At 43.6% G+C, this 23708-nt stretch overlaps 11 protein-coding genes across 11 annotated transcripts; 6 read left to right on the forward strand and 5 right to left on the reverse strand.

The window, feature by feature from the left end:
• Positions 1-4: 4 nt before the first annotated feature.
• V2V93DRAFT_373269 (mediator complex subunit MED14-domain-containing protein) lies at positions 5-3302 on the forward strand. Its single transcript, XM_066910933.1, has 4 exons — positions 5-585; positions 662-728; positions 792-1137; positions 1204-3302. The coding sequence occupies exons 1-4, from the start codon at positions 182-184 to the stop codon at positions 3012-3014; spliced, it is 2628 nt and encodes an 875-aa protein (XP_066764491.1). The 5' UTR covers positions 5-181; the 3' UTR covers positions 3015-3302.
• Positions 3303-3377: 75 nt separating this feature from the next.
• V2V93DRAFT_55160 (uncharacterized protein) lies at positions 3378-5150 on the forward strand. Its single transcript, XM_066912728.1, has 2 exons — positions 3378-3837; positions 3894-5150. Exons 1-2 carry the CDS (start codon positions 3741-3743, stop codon positions 4874-4876), a joined length of 1080 nt encoding a protein of 359 aa, XP_066764492.1. The 5' UTR covers positions 3378-3740; the 3' UTR covers positions 4877-5150.
• V2V93DRAFT_373272 (uncharacterized protein) lies at positions 5147-6980 on the forward strand. Its single transcript, XM_066910934.1, has 5 exons — positions 5147-5547; positions 5607-5664; positions 5726-5750; positions 5819-6429; positions 6495-6980. The coding sequence occupies exons 1-5, from the start codon at positions 5362-5364 to the stop codon at positions 6518-6520; spliced, it is 906 nt and encodes a 301-aa protein (XP_066764493.1). The 5' UTR covers positions 5147-5361; the 3' UTR covers positions 6521-6980.
• Positions 6981-10101, forward strand: V2V93DRAFT_373277 (Dynamin central region-domain-containing protein). Its single transcript, XM_066910935.1, has 5 exons — positions 6981-7205; positions 7441-7805; positions 7859-8407; positions 8474-9113; positions 9474-10101. Exons 1-5 carry the CDS (start codon positions 7055-7057, stop codon positions 10010-10012), a joined length of 2244 nt encoding a protein of 747 aa, XP_066764494.1. The 5' UTR covers positions 6981-7054; the 3' UTR covers positions 10013-10101.
• An 828-nt stretch (positions 10102-10929) lies between these two features.
• Positions 10930-13349, forward strand: V2V93DRAFT_394187 (uncharacterized protein; the record flags this gene model as incomplete). The annotated part of the gene is made up of 3 exons (XM_066912507.1): positions 10930-11288; positions 11461-11663; positions 12078-13349. The coding sequence occupies 3 exons, from the start codon at positions 10930-10932 to the stop codon at positions 12953-12955; spliced, it is 1440 nt and encodes a 479-aa protein (XP_066764495.1). The 3' UTR covers positions 12956-13349.
• Positions 13350-13694: 345 nt separating this feature from the next.
• On the forward strand, positions 13695-14821 carry V2V93DRAFT_373283 (uncharacterized protein). The gene has a single exon (XM_066910936.1). The coding sequence runs from the start codon at positions 13801-13803 to the stop codon at positions 14689-14691; it is 891 nt and encodes a 296-aa protein (XP_066764496.1). The 5' UTR covers positions 13695-13800; the 3' UTR covers positions 14692-14821.
• A 70-nt stretch (positions 14822-14891) lies between these two features.
• Positions 14892-15672, reverse strand: V2V93DRAFT_381667 (ATP synthase E chain-domain-containing protein; the record flags this gene model as incomplete). Its single annotated transcript, XM_066912115.1, has 3 exons — positions 14892-14922; positions 14981-15195; positions 15658-15672. The coding sequence occupies 3 exons, from the start codon at positions 15670-15672 to the stop codon at positions 14892-14894; spliced, it is 261 nt and encodes an 86-aa protein (XP_066764497.1).
• Positions 15673-15993: 321 nt separating this feature from the next.
• Positions 15994-18138, reverse strand: V2V93DRAFT_401387 (uncharacterized protein). Its single transcript, XM_066912586.1, has 3 exons — positions 17915-18138; positions 17773-17857; positions 15994-17704 (listed from the first exon to the last, which is right to left on the reverse strand). The coding sequence occupies exons 1-3, from the start codon at positions 17934-17936 to the stop codon at positions 16165-16167; spliced, it is 1647 nt and encodes a 548-aa protein (XP_066764498.1). The 5' UTR covers positions 17937-18138; the 3' UTR covers positions 15994-16164.
• A 101-nt stretch (positions 18139-18239) lies between these two features.
• On the reverse strand, positions 18240-19285 carry V2V93DRAFT_373288 (SMAD/FHA domain-containing protein). The gene has a single exon (XM_066910937.1). The coding sequence runs from the start codon at positions 19257-19259 to the stop codon at positions 18327-18329; it is 933 nt and encodes a 310-aa protein (XP_066764499.1). The 5' UTR covers positions 19260-19285; the 3' UTR covers positions 18240-18326.
• Positions 19286-19399: 114 nt separating this feature from the next.
• Positions 19400-20825, reverse strand: V2V93DRAFT_373289 (uncharacterized protein). The gene is made up of 3 exons (XM_066910938.1): positions 20548-20825; positions 20362-20473; positions 19400-20295 (listed from the first exon to the last, which is right to left on the reverse strand). The coding sequence occupies exons 1-3, from the start codon at positions 20808-20810 to the stop codon at positions 19828-19830; spliced, it is 843 nt and encodes a 280-aa protein (XP_066764500.1). The 5' UTR covers positions 20811-20825; the 3' UTR covers positions 19400-19827.
• A 211-nt stretch (positions 20826-21036) lies between these two features.
• Positions 21037-22547, reverse strand: V2V93DRAFT_55922 (alcohol acetyltransferase). The gene has a single exon (XM_066912729.1). The coding sequence runs from the start codon at positions 22448-22450 to the stop codon at positions 21173-21175; it is 1278 nt and encodes a 425-aa protein (XP_066764501.1). The 5' UTR covers positions 22451-22547; the 3' UTR covers positions 21037-21172.
• Positions 22548-23708: the final 1161 nt, after the last annotated feature.

A 23708-nucleotide genomic window follows, 5' to 3' on the forward strand; every position in this document is an offset into this window, starting at 1 on the left:
ACCCCGACTAGCGCGCTAAATTTTGACTATACTTAAAAGACCGGCTGTTGTTTCGCAGGTTCTCTTTTTTTTTATGAATAATAGGATAGAAACGATACTTATTCTTTTCGTCTGCTGCAGTTCACGTCTTTGCTAATCCGAGTCTGGCGCCTCGGCAAGGCGTTGTGTGCCGTATTCCACGATGAGTGTGAGTGGCCTTAACGCAGGTGATGCCAGCAGTCAACAAATTGTTCAGCAGAAAGCTGTTTTACTGCAGCCGCCGTCAATACCGCATATTACTGAGAATTTTATACCGTTGTCGGTCGTAGTAACAAAGCTGGTGGAGAGCACTTTCACGGATCTGGTGAATCTCCTCGAGACTTTGCCGGCGTCAAATGACTTGACTAAGAAGCGCAAATTATTCACTTTTTTAATTCATTCGAGGCAGCAATACATAAAACTACTAGTACTTGGGCAGTGGGCAAAAAACGCAAAAGATATTTCGACAGTTATTGATGTGGTAGCATGGTTGAATGGACAGGCTAATTGCTTCAGTAATGTGGTGATGCAACTGCAGATGGTGAAGCAGGGTCTGGGAGGGGCTAGGTAAGCTGGCGATCTGATTGATTTAGTAGCATATTGCGATATGAATCGGAGAGCTAACGCTAATCTGAAACTGCAGGTTGCGAAATCCAGATATACCAACAGCACTTGAAGTTTACGTGCTCGGCAAACCCCGATTATCATCAGTATGAACGATCGTTAAACTATATGCCTATCACAAGTCTGGGCTGCTAACTGTCATCAAATAGTTTAACTTCATCCCTCCCAAACCCTTGACGCCACGACAAATTCTAGATGCACTTCATGATCTCAACGTACTATTGTCTTTACGATTATCATTTAGCGATGAGATACCTGCTCAGTTTCGAAAATACAAAATTGCGAATGGTCGAGCGACATTCACAGTAGAGGGCGAATTTGAAGTAGATCTCGGTATTGCTAGCGACGAACCCAACGCGAGATTTTTCTTGATTGACTTCAGATATATATTCAAGCCTGAGTCCACGGTGACTCCTGCAATTCGAGTCACTTTGGAAAGAGTTGGAAATGATATTTTGGCCACTAAGGGCTTGAAAGGGCTTTATGATTATTTGCGTACGGTTGAATTTTATCATAAAACTTTCCTATCATTGTTCGAAATGCTGACGGATATCAATCTAGATAATTTGACGCTGTCTTACAAGCTTTTGATATTGAATAATCAATTTGGAAAATTAGCCAATGGAATTTGGGCGGGTACACTTTCAATAAATCATTTTCCAGAAAGACAAGCTATCGCTATAAGTTACTGGGCGGAACCACCAGGCCGAAAATCCGTTGCTGAGTTTGGCATTTTACAATCGCGACTTCTTGGTGTACGATGGCTCCCTCGCGACTTTCCTCACGAAACTTTTTCTATTGATCAAAACGATATATCAGCTCAAACTGCTTTATCTCAGATCTTAATTTATCACATTCAGCAGCTTTTGTCGACAATCTATATTGAATATACAGCCTCACAGATCTATTCCTCTCTTCCCACTTTAATTACTCCTGTCGATGATCTAAAACTTCGCATTGAATTGACTCCTAGTCTTACAACTTTTCTGACTGTTGAGCATCTAACTGGAAGGATGATTTTGCAAGGCTCAACCGGGTTGATTCAGTCTGCCGAAAAGACGCTAAATGCACAAACAGACTTAAATCTTGCTCCTCAGATTTTATGCAACTTGCGACATCTCTCCGTTCAACGAGAGATTGAAGACTTTGCACGATCATTAGATTGGGAAATCATTAAAGTTTCAAATATAAGAGCTGAGGATATTCGACAACAGTATGGAACTGGAATACGACAACTAAGCACGATTCGACAGCGAGACTGGATGCCTGCTTGGTTCGTGGCTGTCACTGTATCAGATAGCGCTATAAAGCTTTGGTTGACACAACTGCAACCTGCTGACAATGGATGGCGGATTGCATTTAGTGAAGCAATTGATAAAAATGCATTGGATATATTATACTCGCGTCAGAAAATGACGGCGTTAGCGTCATTAGCGTCAGCAAAAATCACGTTTCGTGTCATTGCTTGGTGTCTTGAAGAGCGAGGGATCACCTACGAACTGGTACATCCTTCGTCGTCGCAGCTGTCTGAATTCGAGTTTCCCTCTCTAAAATTTGATTTCAAGTCTGTGGCGAACCTGTTGTGGGTAAAGTCCTCTGTCAAGCTAGACTTTATAGCAGGGACGTCTCCGTCTGAAAAGAGTACCGTGATTGTCACTGGAACTATGGAGCAGGCGGCTGCCTTGAAGTCTGTATCGATGAATACATCCGATGTGGAGGTTGATGTTCCGAACGGGACGTTCAGTCTAAAGTTTAGTGTTCCTCCAGCTTCCGAAGTACTAAATCAGATGCTTGACCGCCTAGGCCGTATCGAGGGTGCGATCAACTTCATCAAAACACTGCAGTCGTATTCTATTGAGGTACAAGAAGTGTCGCTTAGTCGTGCAAGTTTCGTGTATGCTCCAGGATTGACAATGGTTATTTCGATTATTGGCGATGCTCAAATGAAGCTAAGTCTAGAGAAAAGCAGTCCCCATCGCCGGATTCAGTACTTTTTACAAGATGTGCTAGATAATGATGGACTAAAGCCTTTAATTATTCTGCTAGATGCGACGTTACCCATTTTAAAGGCCGCGAGTATCATTGACTCTGATGAAGTATTCTTCCTTCCTAGGAGCGCTAAACATTTTCGAATTATGTACCAACAGCAACAACACGCAATCGACATTGAATTGCGAGACAAAGATCGACGGAAAATGGTGTATATCAGTGATGCATACGCGGAAAATCCTGAACTTGTGAAAGCGGAGAAATGCGTGAGTATATGGAATACGAGCGCCCCTGGTGTTGTTGGGCTTGAAGTTGGCGTGGCTTGTGAGGTGAGCGGCGCAGATGAGCTACTGCTGCGAATACACAATGCTATTACTTCATGAGAATAGCCTATTTATGTTTTTTGGGAAAAGTCTTTGATGATAAGAATTTATAAGTTTATTCGTGTATGAAAATTGTTCTGTTTTAACAGTTCGTTCGCTTTTTTGGTGGGTTAGATAAGGATCATGTTTGGTGATGTACTATAGTAAAGTTATGTCTTTCTTTGTTCTTTGTATGTGCGTATAGAGTGAGCGAGACCTGCGCCTAATTAATTCACTAAAAAAATATTTTGCTCTGAGTACGCGTTGGCAACTGAAAATAGTACCGTAATAAGTGACTTGTAAACAAATGAAAATTAAATGTAAAGTAAATAGTGCGCTTATGCTGTATATGTAGCGGCGAGCCTCAGTTGTGTCAAAAAAGTAAACAAACCTTTCCCAGCCGTTAAAAGAGGTTATCAAAGAGCAGACTCCCCAGCGTGAGCCAGGCAAGTCGATAGAAATTCATTAATACCTAGTAAACTTAAATGTCACAAAAATCAATGCTGGTTTGTATATAAGTCAAATAGAGAGTATAATACAAATGTGATACAGATATCATCCCTTCGTTTGTGAGCCAAGGGATTGGGATTGTACCGGACAGTCTCGGGCAAAGTATACTAATCTACCCAAAGCCGCAGCCGCATTCACTTTGCTCTTCTTCCTACTCTTTCCCCTTTAACTACTTGTGCGTTAGCCACTATAAATCATAACCATTTTCTTTTTTTCTGTGTTAGAAAGGAATAAGGAATGCAGGCGTCGGCTACATCGACGGATCTGCGAAAGGCTCTCAAGAGCGATGACAGGGCAGAGAAAGTACGAATTCAGATCCTAAGGAGTGAAATCGGTGCGTGGCAACATTATCGCTGCTGTTTTGACTGTGTACTAATTTGATCCTCTCAGCGCAACGGAGTATGGAGTTAATGAGTCTAGAGTCAATAGCAAAACAACTGCCAAAGGCGGCAGCAGGCATGACTCTGCCGTTCAACAATCATTCACCTTCAGCAGATTCGCTGGCCGAATCGCCGGTCAGTAGCACTTCTGCATCACCGAGCCTGCTTAGCTCTCCAGAATTAAATGATCATGAGAGCGGCAGTCGGTTGTCTTATCAGTTCAGTCCTGAAGAGTATCGATATTATTATGAGCAAGCTATGAACGGAGGAGTAGTGCCGCAACCAAATAACAGTACGACACGAATGATTGAGCAACTGCAGACCACGATTGACACTCTTCGCCGAGACTTGAATTTGCAGACTGAAAAGGCAAAAGAAGAACGTCGCGCCCGCGAAGCAGTTGCGAGAAAATTTGAGGCAAATTCAGAGCAGACGCAGGTTATACGACATCAGAATGATATGTTTAATAAGATTTTAGAACGCAAAGATAGGAAGATTCAGGAATTGGAGAAGAAGGCTGAGACGGAGAGCAAACTGCGGCTGGAGAATGAAAAGGAGATGAAGTTATTGAGTCAACGGCTTGTGCTATTAGAGCGCGAGGCAGCTAAAGATAAAGAGATGAGATTACAAAGCGAGAATAGTTATGAGACTCTTGTTACAAGTACAAAGCATGCTAATATTCGACTGCGCGATGAAGTTAATAGTCTGAAGAGCGATATCAAAAGTGTGGTAGCAATCAGAGAAGGGGATTTACAGAGCTTTAAAGAACTTGAGAGCCGATTTTCAGATCTATCTGGAGAGAAGCAGAATCTTGAAAATATACAGAAATCTATCAAGACCGCTGGCAACGAGCAGATCCAAGTCTTGAGAGATTTATTGTGTGAAATGCAAGGAAAAGTGGATAAGAGTATTTCAACCGATGGAGAGCTTCTGGACAAAGTCAATTCCGAGCTACAAAAAGCGCAATGGATGAATAGAAATGCAAGTAGCTAAGATCCGTTTAACATAGTCTTTGTCTTGGTTCACAAATACTGCTGGGCTTGAAGAAAATAAGATGTTACAGAAGCCGCACATATAATAGATAATAATCCGTACCTCATTCATATTTACTTTATTTTTTTTTCGATAGATTTTATTTCAACAATTGCTTCGTTTTCGACCTTTTTTTTTTTTTTTTCCTTTTCTTCCTTTTAGTTGTTATCCTTATTTAAAATATGAGTTTTAGCAGGAACTGGAATAAATTTTCGGTAAAAATAATAAAACGTGGAAATTAAGCATTTGAGGTTGGGAGATCATACTGTTCTTATCGCTCGCGGCTCATGACGTATGATACCTTACCACTGTTCAGAAATCTTTCGTCGAGCTCATACATGTGCTGAAACTATTTAAATATTTTCTCAAATACGACAAATAGTGAGGAATCAGGAGCGAATGCTTTGAGTTCTGCATTCTCGCGGATAGCGAATTACATACGATAAATGGCGACTACCCTGGTGGCATCAATTGCACTCGGCCGACTGACTGCAACTCGACTAACATGTCAGAAAAGCGGCCTCGGTGAGGCACGAATACGGTTACAAAAATATCGAATCTATATTGATAACGGAGGAGGAGGTATTGGGCGGACTAATTTCTACGGTCCGCTGGTGCAACGGATGCGGTTGGTAGGATTCTGTCGATATTGAATTTATAGCGAAAGTGCGTTGAGCTGATTTTGAGGTAGGCTACGATCAGTCAATCTATTTTAGACTCAATGGTCAAACACAAAGTGATTCCTGATGGTGGGGTTAAATTTATTGAGTATGTGTTTGGAAATTACATGCTAATACAGTTGAATCTTAGTGGTTGACGATTTCGTTCCGTCATCGTAAGTCAGAATTTACTTTTTTGTCAAAACGATCTCAAATTGCAAAAGTCTAAAAAAAGCGCACGCAGATTGTTGTCAGTAGATTATGAAGACGGACACCATGCAGCTCTAGGCAATACTTTGAAATACAGCGAAACAAAGACTTGTCCAAAATTCACAATAACTCCGATCGATGATTCTGACACTCGACAAAGTCCTTCGGCTTTTTCTTCTCCTATTAAATTCACAATTGTGATGACTGATCCAGATGCCGTTCTTGCTTCTGCATCGGCTGATCAGCATCCCGTTTCTGGACAATTTGCCCATCTGATAATATCGGGTTTGCAATTGCCATCAGTTGATTATATTCCGACCCCCACAGAAGTCGATAGTCAAGCCGGACAAATTCTATTAGACTACGAGCGACCGGGTCCGCCTACTACTGTAGCCAGAGCATCCACAACTTCCTCGCAACGGTCCGCTGACGGCAATACCAGCACCACAAATTCAACAATTGCTGCTAAGCGGCCGATTGTTAAACGTCGGCACCGGTACGTCTTTTTGCTGTTCCGCGAAGATATGCGACAGACTCCATTGCCGCCTAAAACAAGAATGCATTGGGGGATGGAGGTTGATGAGCAAGAGCATGTGGTCGCCGGCGCTAGGGAGTGGGCCAGGCTGTATGGGCTAACTCTTATTGGTATGTGACATTTGCTGAGAGTGGCAGAAGATAATATTACATACTGACCATATTGATTGATTTAGGAGCCAATTTTTTTTACCTGGAGTAGAAGAGGCGGCGTAATTACCTGTAAATAGTCTATCATAATGTATTGAGTTACTGCATATAGAAGATAAAAGATGCTCTTCTGGATAAAGCGAATGCATAATCAATTCTCACTTCAAAACGAATTTATGATACTACATTAAAAGGACATCACAAAAAATTACTACGACAAATTAAGAAACTAAAATGATCGACAATGCCATGTGAATCTTCAATACGAAAAGAAGTGGCAATAACAGTCCAATATGAATAACATATCAATTGATACCTGGGCAACTCGATTGCTCGCAATATAATGTTCTTTATTTATATATGAATACTTTTCTTACAAATAAACAATCAAAGAACGCGTTCAGCAGTTTTAGGATATAAATAGCGTTTAGGGTTCATTTCTGCTCGGCTTGTTGTGATTTTCGCCAGAACTTTAAAAGCTGCTTCGCAACGCGACTTTTAACCTCCCGACATCCTCAACCTTCTTTTTCACAAAGAAACAGCTCATTCATATCATTATCACTGCTGTAATTGTGATTTGTCAACAATGTCGTCGACATTTGAGGATCTAATACCGGTCGTTAATAAGCTGCAGGATCTGGTGTTTAACACTATCGGCAGTGACACGATCGATCTTCCGCAGGTTATCGTTGTCGGAAGTCAGTCTTGTGGCAAGAGCTCGGTGCTTGAGAATCTGGGTATGTTCATTTCTGTTTGTAATTCTAGCTGCTTTTGTGTATAGAGGATTTGTGGTGAGTTGTGGGATGTTTGTTGGGTAGGGTACCTGTGTCTGAGAATACTCTATACCGAGCGATCCTCATAACTGTCCTGACTTTGATTGCCACTATCTATTCAGCTATCATTCGAATCACTATTGATCTACTTCATACCTTTTGCTGCTTGAAAGAAGCATCTTCTAACAATTTTGTGTAGTCGGTAAGGACTTCCTTCCGCGCGGCACTGGTATCGTCACGCGCCGACCGCTTATTCTTCAACTAATCAATATTCCCTATACTCGTTCTCCATCGCCTCCCATTCCTACACCATTTGATAGCGAAGTCGGAGCGGCCGCGAATACTTCACGCGCGACTGCTGTCCGACAAGAAGAGTGGGCCGAGTTTTTACACGTTCCTGGACGCAAGTATTACGATTTCACCGAAGTTAGACGGGAGATTGAAAATGATACGGTGCGGATTGCGGGAAACAATAAGGGAATTAATAAGACGCCTATTAATTTGAAGATTTTTTCTCCTCATGTGCTTAATTTGACTTTGGTTGATTTACCAGGTTTGACAAAGGTGGGCTACGTTCAGTTTATAGTTATAAATGAATAGCTAACTGATGAAAACAGATTCCGATTGGTGACCAGCCTACCGATATCGAAAAGCAAACAAGAGGGTTGATTGCGGAATACATCATGAAGCCCAACAGTATCATTCTTGCTGTATCGCCGGCAAATGTAGATCTCGTGAACTCTGAATCTCTTAAACTTGCGCGCCAGGTAGATCCGCAAGGCCGGAGAACGATTGGCGTGCTTACCAAGCTTGATTTAATGGATCATGGAACGAATGCGATTGACATTTTGTCTGGTCGCGTATATCCGTTAAAGCTGGGATTTATTGGGGTAGTCAATCGATCACAGCAAGATATCCAAGTTAATAAGAGCTTGCAAGAGTCTTTACAAGCAGAGCAAGATTTTTTTAGAAGTCATCCTGCGTATCGGAATATCTCTTATCGATGCGGAACGCAGTATTTGGCCAAGAGCTTGAATAATACTTTGATGACGCATATTCGGGAGAAGTTACCGGATATCAAGGCGAGACTGAATACGTTGATGGGACAGACTCAGCAAGAATTGGCATCGTATGGTGAACCTCAGGTTACTGGTTCGGGACATAACGTGAGTTTTGTAATTTTGCTGTACTATGCGGAAAAGGGTAATTGCTGACTTGAGATATGACTCTAGGGCGTGTTGATTCTTCAGTTGATGACAAAGTTTGCGACAAGCTTTATTGCATCCATTGATGGTACTTCGTCCGAGGTGTCGTTAAAAGAACTATGCGGAGGTGCGCGGATTTATTATATTTACAGCGACGTGTTTGGTACGCAGTTGAGTCAAATCGACCCGACAGCGAACTTGTCTGTGCTTGACATCCGGACTGCGATCCGAAATTCTACCGGTCCGCGCCCTTCACTTTTTGTGCCTGAGCTGGCGTTTGATTTGCTTGTGAAGCCGCAGATTAGACTTTTAGATCCGCCATCGCAACGCTGCGTTGAGCTAGTATACGAGGAATTGATGAAGATTTGCCATACGTGCGGCGGACATGAGTTGAGTCGTTATCCTAGATTGCAGTCCAAGATAATTGAAGTTGTGAGTGATTTATTGCGCGAACGATTAGGACCGACATCGAAATACGTTGAGAGTTTGATTGCGATTCAGCGGGCGTATATCAATACGAAGCACCCTAATTTCTTGGGAGCAGCAGCTGCGATGTCTAGTATTTTGGCGGGACGACAGGAGAAGGAGAAGAAAGCAAGGGATGCACAGCGAAAGCTAGAGAGGTTGGAAGTGAAAAAGGCTGTCTTGAACGGCGAGAATGCAGATGGTAAGAGTTTCCCTGTTGAGACGGCGGCGACGGTGGCGGCGACGGTGACGGCGACGACCACGGCAAATATCCAACCGCATCATCATCATCATAATCATCATCATGCACAACATGGGTCGGACTCGCGGTCGCGGGCCGCGTCTAATGCTAGTGAAGCATCAAATGGGGTCGTAAATGGAGGAGGAGGAGGTGGTGGTGGTCGAGACACGCATTCGCTGATGAGTTTTTTCTTTTCAAAAGAGAATACAAGTCATGTGAATAGCACTGGTAATGGAGGTAATAATGATAATGATGATGATGATGACGGAGTGGAGAGTGGGGTAGCCAGAATAGCAAGCTCACATAGTCGTTTGGATTTAGGTTCGTCTGAGCAAGGATCGACACATTCGCAACAGTCGCAATCGCAGCCGCCGCCGCCGGTGCGTCAACATCAGCACTCGAATCGACAGTCTGATGATTTGACACGAGAGTTTGAGCAGATGAGTATGTCTAACTCGACACAAGCCGCAAAAAGCAGCAACAGCAGCATTAGCGGCAGTGGGTTTTCAGCAACGAATAATGGACTGTTAGGCACCATGGGCTCTATTAATGGCGAAGAAGGCGGTGTATTGTCAGAGCGCGAGCAGCTAGAGACGGAGTTGATTCGACGACTGATTAGCTCTTACTTTTCGATAGTGCGGGAGACTATCCAAGACCAAGTGCCTAAGGCTGTTATGCATTTGCTGGTCAATTACAGTAAAGAGAGTATACAGAACCGGCTTGTGTCTGAGTTATATAAGGAGGTGATGTTCGATGAGCTGTTGCAGGAGGACTCAGCGATTGCGCAAGAGAGACAAAAGTGTGAAAAGATGCTGCGGACGTATACTGAAGCTGCCAGGATTATCAATGAGGTCGTATAGTTGAGAAGCAGTCGTGTTTATGATTTCCCTCTTCATTTTTTTGTCTATATACATATACATATATTACATGTTTTTACTTATTGGTTGCCTAAAAAAGGTTGTAGAGGAAGAAAGTGCGATGAGGACAAGTGCCCTAACCCGAAGTCTAAGAAAGATAAAAGACTAGAGATTGTTAGTAGTTAAAAAGTTGTATAGCAGGTAGCAGTTGAATATGTTAAAAAACAATTGAAGATTTAAAGAAAAAGAAGAAGAAAATATAAAAAGTGAACTAATACAATCATAAAAAAAGAAATGAAAAGAACTGACAAACGATCAGAGCGTGACGAGCTTATATAAGAGCCAATCACGGGCTTATGCAGGATATATCTAAGCAATTCTGTCTGCACCATTTTGCTTATTATCAGTACTGTAGTATCAACTTACAGTAATTATTTGGCAACGACTTCACCATAAAAAATACTAAAAGCACGATATCAAAGCAGATAAAAGCAGAAAGATAGATGCTCATCTCTTCTGCGCGATGAGCAGCCACACTGCGCCGCACGAGACGGCGCTAGACCCAGTATGAAGTGGCAGTGCGCACAAACCCTTGCCCGAAGAAGGGTTTGTTTCTTGGTTGTGTGTATTGAATTGCGGTTTTTTTTATTCTATAGTAATAAGAAATGACTAAATAAATAATAGTAATATTGCTAAAGACTACTCGGCCTCCTAGCAGCAACAGCACAGGGAGCGGGTACCAGCAGGAGTGGTGCCTCCGCAAACATTTCCCCAGAATAAAGCCAGCGCGAGTTTGCTGCCGCTCATTGCTTCTTTCTCTCGTCCTTTTTCCTCCTCCTCTTCCCGTGTCTTCGTGTCTTCTTCTTCTTCTTCGCATCCTATCTCTTACCTTATCTCATCTTATTTATATTAAAAAGCAAATGTCTGGCCCTGGCACGCCTCAAAACGACCTCCGTTTGCCACCGCCACTGAGAATGCTCTCCGACGCTCAGTTCGCGCCCGTCTTCCATCCCGGTCGTCAGCTGCCGCCGCTGCACTCGCTTTATCCGCAGCAGCAGCAACAACAGCAACAGCAGCAACAACAACAACAACAACAACAACAACAACAGCAGCAGCAGCAGCAGCAGCAGCAACAGCAGCAGCATCTGCATCCACCAACATCCAACCCACAGCTTATTCCTGAGCAGATGCACGTGCGGGCAACTTCCACTTCTGCCATCTCCTGCTCTCCCGCCTCCTCCGTCGCCTCTTCTACCGCAAAGCGGCGTCCGGCTAGAACGTATGTTATATCCCTTTTAATCTTGCACTTTATATGTCATGTCCTCTGTCGAATAGGGCATTTCTCATCACACCACTGCCAATTCTTCCTAAGCAGTCCTCCAGACTAGTTTATGACCTCTCTCATCCCTCTCCCCCACAATCAGACAACGTTCTAACTCTCATCCCATCAGACGAACTTCATCAACCGGTTCAAACGCTTCCGTTACATCTTCCACCTCGATTTCCTCAGTTTCGGCTCCTGACCTTGACGCTCTCGGCCGAAAAAAGCCAAAGATCCCTCGTAATCCCACCTCCTGGGACCCGCACGATGACTTGCTGTTGCGCCATCTCAAGGAGCAGCAAAAGTTGGGCTGGAAGGACATTGCCAATCACTGTATGTTATATTCTCTTTCTTGCTCTTTTATTCTCGTTTGTCTTTCTGGTGTTCTTATGCGATTCTGTGACTCTGTGACGCGGGCGACTGCGTTTGGCTCGCTGAAAAGCGCATGCTATGCGTAGTCCTCTTAGCTCACTAGCGTCCTTGACGGGAAGATGATTGCATTGTATTTCAATGTGCTTTTCTACATTGGATTATCCAATCGCAGTCGTATTTAGCCAACTTTTTGTCACCGAAGTGACTGTTTTCTATCGCGACGGAACTGCCCTTACCCTAGATTATTTTCTCGGTGACGATGAGCTGACGCACGATATGGTTGTTTGGCAGCGCAGTACGAGAACACCAGATAGGCAGTCTAAACGAGCTAGATTTGATGTCTATAAAATGTAGTTGCTAATCTGTATTCAATAGTTCCCGGACGTACGCCGAACGCGTGTCAATTTAGATGGAGACGGTTGATGAGCGGTTCGCTTCGAGCAAGTGGCGGAGGCAATAATAGCCCTGTAGCTGCTACCGAGACTGGTGGACTGCAATGGGCGGCAGCGGCAGGCAGAGATGAAATTGCGATGTCGACGCCGCCGCCGCCGCCACCTCCGCCTGGATGGCCGCAGCAGAGTAATCAGGCAATACCCTTCCAGTTTCCTCTGACGGCAAGTCAGCAGCCACCATTGCAACCGCAATCTCAACCACAGCCCCCAGTTGCTCGACCAGTGATGCATGGCGGTGAATTTGATATGGAGAAAGAGCGAGCGCAGGGGTATCAGCGACCGCAGACTGAGCAAGCGTACATGTATCATCATCAGCAACAGCTGCAGCAGCCTGTTCTAGTGCAACCAATGAACGGCACGACACTGCCTCCTTTACAGCAACTCCCGTCGCCTTCTGGAGCGAGTAACTCGCAGATTTCGTCACCGTCAGGTGGCGCATCGCCTAAGAGTGCACCGATGAAGCAGGAGCAGCAGCAGCCATCTCCATCGCCTGACGACGCGAGAGATACCAGTAGAAATATAAAAAATACGACAACTACAACATCAATATCGACATCTACAACAACAGCTGCATCTACAAACACTAACACGGCTTCCACAAGCCGATCGTCGCCACTGTCTACGAGCGACAGTGGCGAGACAAAGAAGCAGTGGACTGCGGAAGAAGACGAGTTGATTACGAGGCGCGATCTGCGGTTCGAAGAACTCTCGGTCTTGCTACCTTCACGTACAGAGCGAGAGATCTGGGATCGAATTTCATGGTTGCAAAAGAATGGCGGTGTTCCTGTTCGTGTATTTTGATGATGGCAAAAGAAAGAAAAGAAGATGAAGACGATGAAAAAATAGGCGGTGTATAAATATTATTGATTGAGAGGGCAAATTGATAGCGAAAAAGGAAAAAAAATTTATATACGAAGCAAATATGAGTTGAAGTTTATACTTTTTTCTTCTTTACATTGAATTGCCGAGTGCTTGTATGTGTGTCTTCATGATATCAGTAAGTAATTTTTTCATTTTTATAAATAAAATAAGGATAGATTCGAAGAGATGCTGGAAAAGGGGACCAGATGACAAGGCGATGGGGTAAGCTTCGGGTTAGGGTACATGAAAGTAGAAATCGAGTTCAGAGCATGAGCCAGTCAATAAGATTGGGATAAGAATTGTGATAGGGCAAAGTAGTGAATCATAGTATTGATGTCTCTTTGAGTAAGAAGATTTATCTAATTAAGATGACAGCGCAGGGCAATTGAGTGACCGAACAGGAAGCGGGAGAATGTGAAGACTGATGACGTACGGCTGTACCCACGATTACAAAGATGTGGCTCTTGCGGGTTAGGGTATGTGTGGCGGTGCAGGGGCAATTGTAGAGAGCCCACTTGAGATTTGCTTGTATAATAATCGTTTGAATTAGACTATACTGTATTTGATGAACAGAAGAGAAGGGAATGCTGTGCAACGCCTACTGTGGACGAGAAGAGGACGAAATATTGTTCAGCAGTTGATTGATATTCAGGATGCGCTGATTGGGTGGACAGAAGAGTAAGCACAAGCACGGCTTGCCCTACGTCATTTCTCACGAAGTTCTTCTGTCACTAAGAACCGCAACAGCTACAGTAACGACGTGTACAAGAAGACATTAGAGATAAATGCCAGGTACTCATGTCTCTCATGGAGATAGACATAGAGACCGCAGTCATAATACGTTCGAGTCTTTGGGTTTGCCGGAAGATGATCTAACTCCTCTGCCTCCATCACCAATCCAGTCTCCGATCGTCGACCCAATTATCGACCGTAAGGACGAAGAAGCAGAGAACGAGCAAGCTCCTGCAAAGAAATACGCACCTGGATTATGGCGCCGCTATCTTTATCGGGTTCACCAATACTCGACCTATTCTTTCTCTGCCTTCCTGGTGCTTCACTTCTCGACTGCCGTCGTTGTGCCTACTCTCACATCCTCCCTCAACGCCGGCGATAAATCTATTATCCTTGCTCGGGTCGTCTATCAGTCTCAGGTTTTTGAACCTCTTATATTGGGCTCTCTTGCAGCGCACGTGCTCTCTGGTATCACGCTTCGTCTGCATCGTATCCTACGCGACAAAAAATGGTACTCCAAGCGCAGCCGTTTGTCGCGAGTGTCGTTCACAGGCGTGCTTCTTACCCCGCTAGCTCTCGCGCATATCCTAGTGTGTCGCGTAGCACCGGTAGCCGTCGACGGAGATAACGCAATCATTTCTCTTCGCTACATATCCCGCGGCGCCGATCGTCTTCCGCAAGGCACATTACTAGCCTTCTACACCTCTTTTATCGCCTTATCCGCGTACCATGTAAGTTATGGCTGGGCCAAATGGCTCCGCGTGCGGAAATCGCGTATGAAATACGTGCGAGGCATTGCCGCCGTGGCATGCATTACCGGTGTTCTTGCCTTACGCGTGATTTGGAAGGACGCGGACCAGGTACCGATTTTCGTGGCGGCAAAGTATGATGAGATGTATGATTTCGTTGAATCGCTATTTCTTTCTAGACAGTCTTTGTTATGATTTGTGGTTTTCTAACTACGTGTCGGTTGCGCACTCGAATTCCGGTTGAAAGATGAGTTGGCAATGTGGATGGGGACGCGGGTGCTATAATTTAGTATATAGTTTACATATCTGACTCTATACCACTCCCATAAATTTCGGATCTACCACCACATGCCCTTGAGTTATACAAACTCTTATGCTTAATTCATACTCTTTTCCTACTCAGCCAATACAGTCTCCAAGTATTTACTGAATCCAGCGTTAGCTCTCTCTTCTCATTTCTCAATTCAAATAAACAAAAACATACGCATAATCAAAGTTGGGATCCGACAAATCAAGAACAGCACCAGTAGTAGCAGGCTTGGGGTGCAATTTCGCGTACTCGGCCTTGGCCTGCGCAATCAATGCCTCCTTGTGCGCCCAATCGTCAGCGGCATGCTTGGCTTTGCGAGCTGATGCTAGAGAAAAACTGTGGACTGCGCCGTAAACGACACCGGCTCCGAGAGCGGTCCAACGGAAGACCTGTAATTTTCGATGTCAATCCTGATCTTTTTTTTATTTTAGTCTTAGTTCGCTTGTGCGTGCGTGTGTATGTTGAGGATAAAGATTTTGTAAGACGAGTAAATGTTTTGATGTGTAATCGCAGGAAATAATTCACTATATCTCGCTTTTGAATCATAATAGAGGAAACTCATTAGATACTTTCCAAAGCATCTTGCTTAACTATCACAGTTTTGATTTCAATCTCTTGTAAATTGGTTCATCAGCAATAGCATGCGCTAGTAACTCTCACATTGATGAACTTCCGGATATCTGTTCTTCATTCTTTCATACTGCGTCGGCATCAATTCCATCTCAATTGAACCAATTACTTACTCTTCTTTTAACAAAATCCACAAATCACTAAACATTCTTCCGATTGAATCACACAACACGCACGCGAATAGGTACTCAACGAGACTAAACCAAGATAAAACTACTTACATTAAGAGCAGACATCCTGTATACTTTTTGTATTTTTTCTTCGTCCTTTTAGTTATAGACTCAAAAAAGATAAAAATATTCCAATACAGTGAAATTCACTTGAATAATTGAACGAAATTATAGACACAAACAAAATGCGAGTTTGTTCAAAAGCCGGCGCTGTTCTTACAAAAAAGAACTAGTTTGGCTGCCCTCGGGATTGCGCGACGAAAATTCACTTGTTTAATGCAATGCTTTTGACTTTATGGCATATATGTGCAAATGTAATGTATTGATTTATTATGTAACTTAAAGCTTTTTCTTAGTAATTGATTGATACAGTACATGAGTTTATATGGTTTATTTAGAATAAAAATTTTTAAGAAGTAGAGCCTATTTATGAAGCCTAATCTCATTTACAAATCCATACTGTTGAGGCTTTACCATTAAAGTAAAAGACAAACCAATACATTGAAGTCAGTAGTCTATACATATACGCCAATGATCTTACACTTCTCAATTCTTCATTTATCTCCGCCGCCTTCCGCTACCACCGGTAGCCGGACTCTGCGTATGCGACACCGTGACATCTGCTGACGCATCCGGCGGCAAGCTTCCCACTGTGCTTTTCGCCAAAGTTGGAATCCATCTCGACACCGAGTCACCTAACAGATACGGCGGTACTTGACTGACTAGTTCCGAAAGCGCATACTGGACTTTCCGCACGAGTTCGTGTTCTTCATCGGAAATCGGTGCACCTTCTATAAAGTACTGCTGCTGCTGAGCTTGCTGCAATTGCATTTGTACCATTTGTTGAGGATTTTGGTACGCATTGGCTGGAATCACTAGAGGCGCAGACGGCGGTGCCTGAGCAAAGCGCGCAGATTGTAACTCTTGTAATCGCTCTAGCCAGGACGCTACTGCTGTGAATGTCACGACGTCGTATTGCTTGCTTTCTTCTGACGCAAGCCAATCCGCGATTAACGCGGGGTCCACAACTGATTCATTTTCTTCTTCGGTCTTTTCTTCAGGCTGTTCTTCATTTTTATCACTGTTCTCCTTTTCAGTCTCACCCTCAGCTTCTCTGACATCTTCGCTACTCTCGTCATTTTTTTCCTCACTCTCCTCATCGCCATTATCATCAGCTACTGCATCATTGACCGCTCCCGCTTCTCTTTCTAACTGCAACGCCTGCCGCCTTCGCCTTCGTTCATACCATACCATCGCAGCAGTATGACCACTAATTATAGTCTGCGTCTGATCTGTTGTCGGCGCAAAGCTCGAGTACGCATCATACTTTAACCATTTTGCCGTCGGCAATTTTTCATTTACTGGATGCGTAAAATCCGAAAGCAGTGGTCGTAGTCGTGCCGCTACTCCAGGCGCACTTCCAACAACAGCATGATACGGTGACGGTGACAACATTCCCAATCTGCGAGCCGTGGTGGTAGTCGGCCGCAAGGGTACAATCTTTGTTGTGTTGAAAAATGATGGAACTTCAAATTCTCGCGGATCGATTCGCGACTTACGAGACAATGACGAAAATAATGGACCATGTTGACTAACCATATACAAAACTTCTTTATCTTCACCCCGCTCGTGGATAGCGTATGGATCAGCTTCGTCTTGCGCTACGGTTTGTGCGTCTGTCTGCGTGGCTAGTTCCGCACTTCCCGACGGGATACATCGCGCGAAAAGCGACTCTGCGTAAAAAAAAAACTTGTCAATACGCGAATACATCTCAGAGGAAGGAGAGAGCGTCGCGATAACACGTTGAGCTGCAAGTTTAAGATCGCCGCGTAGATTCTGGAGTACTTCAGAATCGTCAAATTGTGTTTCGTCACCACTGGTTTGAGTTCTTGACGATTTGTAACCTTCTAATCGTAATTTTTCAAGAATAGAAACTGTTTCAGTCGTTGGCTTTTCTTCTATAAATTCGGTTGGCGCCGTTTGGGCAGCGGCAGCTGCTTCAGCTGCACGCGTGCGTTTCGGGAATTGACGATGCGTAGCAGCTGTGTGCGGTCGTGGCAAGATCTTGGCGGTAAGAATCATGCCGTCGGGATCTTCACTGTTGATATGTGTTGTGTTAAATCAGAGCAAACAATCAATTGTTACGAACAAGAAGAAGGAACATACGCTTCTAAAATTGTGATGAACTGTTGGAGAAGGCTGCCGCCTTTTACTGGCGTATCGTAGAAAACATATTTCCGTTTTAAAGGACCTTGTTTATAGTTCATTAGCATATAGTATCATGATAAACACAGTTGAAAAGACGTACCGGTTGTGCTAGTGTCTGCCATTATTTTGATCTCGGGCAGAAAAGGGACGCAGAAATACTTTGTAAAGCTCCAGCAAGTCACAAGCCAAACTAACGAAAAAGGCAAAAAAAGGCAAAAAAAGACAAAAAAGTACGGCAGACGGTTATGCTACTACAACCTTGTTACACGTAGCGCTAAGCTGGATATATGCGTGCACTACGTAGGATTGTAATGGGATTGAGAGTGTAGCGAGGGTTGTTTGTCGTCCTGGATTGTATGCTGTCTGTTACTACCACCGTAAGTATATGGGATTTGTACCCATAATTTGATTACATTTCCAACCTGTTTAAGAATCATTATTTTCACAATTTATTTATGGCCTGAGTTTCAGTAAATATTCGAAAGAGCCGTTGTAGAGCTAAAATCAATTTCTCACGATTTGACATCCTCCTCACACATGAGCAAATACTCTCTACTGGACTGCCCAAAACAAAGCATATCCTTAACTTTTAGCTCCACATACTCTCGTCCAGTGATTTTCTCTCCGTTAACTGTCGTTCCATTTGCTGATTGCAAATCATACACAAAAGGCGCGACTCGATCTGTAGTCTCGCCAAGGAACCCTTCCTCCAGCACAAGCCTAAACTGAATAGCCGCATGCTGCTTCGAGCAGCTCGGGTGATCTAGTGGGATATCGACAATCGTACGGTCGCGACCAAGGACATAGACTGATTGTTGATCTAATCTAATCGTGTCGATGATTTCGCCCGCTTTAAATACATATAACCTGTACGACTTATCCGGTTTACGGGCGTCTGCAGGCTCGGCATATTGTAGTGATACTCCTTTATATAACTTGTCACCTTGTAAAGCTCCAGATGTCTGGTAATTCGGCAATTCGCGCTCTTCGAGCCCTTCTTCTTGTCGGAATTTCTGCTCTTGAGAATTCAACCTCTCATGTTTTATTCGTTCATTTATAACTTCATATGTCATAGGTTGCAATTCACCGTCATTTCTATCTTCGCGACGTGACGAACTGCCTTGGTCCCGTCGCGTTCGATCGTCTCGTCGTCGTCGCTGTCGTCGCCCTTCATTGTCGTCATCCTCGCGATGTCTCGATCTATGTGAGCTTGACCGCCGATCTACCATCTCGTCATGTCGTCGATAAGGAGTCTGTTCAGCTTGGCTTTCGTGCCGCGAGCTACCACCATTTTGATGTCGTCGATGATGATGATGTTGATGATGTCGCTGGTCGTCCTCATTTTTTCGATGATCCTCTCGTTTTCTTCTTTCATCGCTGTTATGCTCTCGCCGTCTATGATGATGATGCGCGTGAGACCGTTCTTCAGACCGATGTTCACTCATATTATCTTAATACAGGATGCTGGTAGAGGTATGGAGCTTATTTCTGTGAAAAAGAGTAGCGTTTAGTGAAATTTAATATTTAAAGTTTATGGAAGTAAACTTTATGCATAATACTCGATTACTGTGGACGAATTGATGATATTTACTATGTTGCAGATTGCCTCACTTTTCTAATGAGTAATCGACTGTATGTATTAATACCTAATACCATAAACTGGTATAATAAGGTAATTCTTCGTCTAGAAATGTAATGCTGTTGAAGTAGTGTCTGTTTGTCAACCCTGAATTATAAACCTGCCGAAAATCCCACATAGACGTCGTCAAATGATACTGTCTGCCTGATAATTCATTTCTCTTGAAAATACTCATTCTATTGCTGACTATAGGCAAATGGTCAGACGCTTAGTTATTGCCTAGATGCTATAGAAAGTTGACCTGTCAAACACTTCACCAAGCGCTGACCGGTGCCTTGAAACGCACAGTGCATCGAACTGGCAATTCCAATCGATTTCGTGATTTGGATTGATCAAAATCAATCTGATTCGCCGATTATGAATGCTGAAATCTTTCATGTCGCTGGCGGCGCGCGCGTATCAGCGAGTGCTAATAACTGATGCAGACTATGACCAGCCAAAGCCGAAATATGAGCCTCATTGACGCGCATTTTCTCGAAAGAAATTATCAGACGAGCCAACAAATTAACAACATAGCTAGCATGTGGCTTTTCTTCTTCCGAAGCCAGAATCCCCATCACTAGCGCGCCAAGGAGTTTCTTATATCGAACTTTGGTCAGCTCCGAACAGAGTTTTTGATGCGCGTAATATCTTCGTATGTATGGCGAAGGGGAAATGTTTGAATCATTCGAAATGCTTATCAATCTTTCACGTCGTGCTTCTAGCTGTTGGTGGATGTAAAGAGGTCTGCGTGATGCGAGAAGCTGAATTATATCTTGTTTATAATCGGAGAAAATTGATGCCGATCTCACGTCGTTCGCAGAAATCAAGTTCATTACCTCGAATATGTCTTCGCTTGGTAACTATAGAGAATTAGAGACTATTAGAGAGATTGTCAATTATGTTATCCATAAGAAATTCACACTTACGTAGCGGGTGGAATAAGCCCCCGCATTTTGCTCTAGCCATTCTTTCCGTTCTGTAACATTTGCTGAATAAAAACTCTTTCCTGCGTGAACGTCCGCGTATTGCTTCACGATTCTAAAAAGAAGTCCTCAATCAGCGATCATTTGACCAAACGACGACGAAGAAAAATAAACTGGAGATACGCGTACTTATATCCTCTATTTAGACAATACAGTCTATATAGAGCAGCCTTACGCGACCTGAAAGTCTGCGTGCGCTCATTGAATGCGTCCAATGCATTATCCCTAAATACTCCTCCGGTACTTAATCTATGCACGGTGGCATACAAGAGTAGCATGATGTCATCAAATGCTTCCCATTTCGGCGTAGTCTTCATACGCAAATATCCTTGCGTATCCGCCCCAGTATTGGCTTTCACGGCTGGTTGTAAGGCAGTTTTGCGATCTGTCATGATCTGGCAGCGCAGGAGACGAGTGGAGGTTGTTGATGCCAAAGGACAGGCTCTACCTGTTCTCGACGATGCACGTGATTTGCTTCGCATTACTTTTGATTACCTTCAATTTTGTATAATTTTTGGCCGATCACTATATTATTTAGATTATTGAATTTTGCTGGATGTCCGCAGTTGCAGAGAAAGAGTCTTATGGAATAGCAGTTTTGTCAATTACTTATGCGTACCTGATAGAAGGTATATCAGGATTCAAGGTACCTCTGTAGATTTAGATGGAGTCAGAAATTCGAGACGATTTTGCGGCATTAGATCTTATATTATACCACATTATCCAATTAGACATTATTTTGCTGCCACAGCAATTAGTTTAAAGCTCCTTCCATAACACGCTGAAAATTCTCCCACAGCTTGTCTCCATTACCACTCCCAATAATACTATCAGCCGTAACCAACGTTATCGATAATTTTCCACCCTTAACCGACGACACATTTATAGTGACAGGCAAATTGGTTACTCCGTAGCACTGAGCAAATCCAAAAGCGGTCACAGAATCTGGAAAGTGGACCGCGCCAACGTTTGACACCTCGATGTCGCCATTCGGCACCTTGCCAATTTTACCACGAAGCCATTCTTGTATTTTTCCATTCAGATATTTAATCATAGAAGACTCATACAATGCAGAAAGATTGACCCCGTTCTTGAGATCCTTACCGATTTCGGCGGCCTCCGTCCACGAGAACTCGGTGGTGCGCTTAATAAGAGATTGATGTCGTCCGACATACGGGCCTATCAACTTAGAAGGGTCTGAAAACACTGCAGACTCGGGTATGAATCTCCGCGCGTCAAAAACTATGTCAAGCGTTACATCCATAGCGTCATCGAAAGTCTGGCCGAAAGCCACGCAGAGCGCCTCGGCGAGCAATGCGGTGACAGTGACCTCATTCTCGCGAGATTTTTCAAGAAAGCCGCGCGATTCTTCGACTGAAAAGGCACGAATGTGGTGTTTACCATCTGGAGTGCTGATAGCGACAGGATTGTAGAGCACTATGTTGCGAGTAGACTTGGGGCGTAGCCACACTGGAATGAGTTCTCCGAGAACAGCTTTGAGTACGTAGAACATTGGCGGATCTATTTTTACTAGCTTCTCAAAGACTGGCGGGGGACACATGCCGGAGGGAATATCGATGTGTTCGGGGAAAGTAGCATTCTCGGGATGCGCGGTGATGCCGACCGCCAGCTGAGAGAGAAAAATGCGTGCCGACACACCATCAAAAATCGAATGATCAAGGACGAAAAACAAAAATCGACTATTATATACAACAAGTTTCCAAAGAGGAGCGTCATCTTTGTCATACTCGAACCTCACATTGACTAATGACTGCGAAAGCTCCGACAGCGATTCCTCGCCATTCTGAAAAACTACCACGTCATTCAAGGTAAGCTTGCGGAGAACAGATACGGCAGTCGGCCTATTGTCTCTCGATACCGTAATATTGCAACATAGAGCTGGGTGTTCAGGTATAAGTTGCGCAAGAGCAGCTGAGATACTGTTTTTGCTTACAGCACTTTCGTACTCTGTCCAAAGTGTCACGCATCGTGCATAGTCTATCAGGGAGCGATTGGCAAAGTACTGCTCCATAAAGCCCGTATAAAGTTAGTCATGAGTAAACTGAAATCCTGAAAGGGCCAAGAAATACTAAATTCTCGGGACGACATTTTGCTACCGTCGCAAGAACGAAAATACAAGGACGCGATTATTTTACTATTCGTCCCAGAGTATAGAAACTGAGAGTAAGAGGGCGAATACTGAGTTTATAAATTCACGGTGATGAGTCATGAACATACTTTTGCAGTATCAGATTCGTGTTCCTGAGCCGCGTTCACGCCGGCTGACTTGAACTGCGTCAGCATCCATGAAAGTAGTTCTTTGCGATATTGTGGAAACCGGTGATTTTGTGTATTTAGTGTTAAATAACCTGGGAAGAAGGTGCTTTGTCGATGTTTCGTTGAAGAGAGCATAATTTTTTCGTCTCGATAACTATTGAGAAAGGGGCTTCTAAAGACGACTAGACTGCAGAAGCAGAAGCCGATACCAATGCAAAGCCGACAGCACTCGAAATCCCACAGTTTCAGCTGATAATGGCATCGACCCGCAATGAGAATACTTTTATAAATGTTTTCCTCGAACGGAGCAAAGATAAGGAGGCGTAATCGTTTGACAAATACTAAAAGCTCTCCTCTGTAAAGCTCATACTTTACAGAAATTGTAGCCGTAAATTATCTCAGAATAAGTCTCAGACGAGTGAATCACTAAATATTCAGCGAGAATACAGACACTAGATATTTGCAGCCTCAGCGGCAATTCGGCTTTTGCAAGCTAATTTGATATCGCGTAAAAGGTTATTTCGGCAAACAGTTTCAATTCCAGACTAAAACAGGACTATGAAAGTCATTTACTGAGATTAATTGATAACGGATTAATCGATAACACTATCTTTGCTTCGGGCTCATCAAATAAAATTACAATTTAGATTAGGCGCTTGTTCACAGAGGAAGCCATAATTATGCAGGCCGAAAATAGCGACATGACTGACAGCCGAATTTCTCCGCCAAAAAAAGCCACGATACCAGTCAGACACTTGATAGTGAAATAAAAATTGACGGGAAGCAATGGTAGTAGAAGACCACTCCATCCAATAACGGGCTCGAAAAAGTAAATTTTTAGTGTATATTAGTCACGAACACGATATCAGACATCTGTGCGTTCTTGGTCTGTGGTCGAGCGTTGGGTAGGAAATTCAGCGCAGCAAAGACCTCCCGTCCAGAACTGTGCGAAGGCATTGTAGCAAAAAAAAATGCCTGCAGTATTTTTCTTTTACAAAGGATAATTTTTTGGG

This window comes from Kockiozyma suomiensis, assembly GCF_038497685.1.
Source record: "Kockiozyma suomiensis strain NRRL Y-17356 unplaced genomic scaffold V2V93scaffold_11, whole genome shotgun sequence".
NCBI lineage: Eukaryota > Fungi > Ascomycota > Lipomycetes > Lipomycetales > Lipomycetaceae > Kockiozyma > Kockiozyma suomiensis.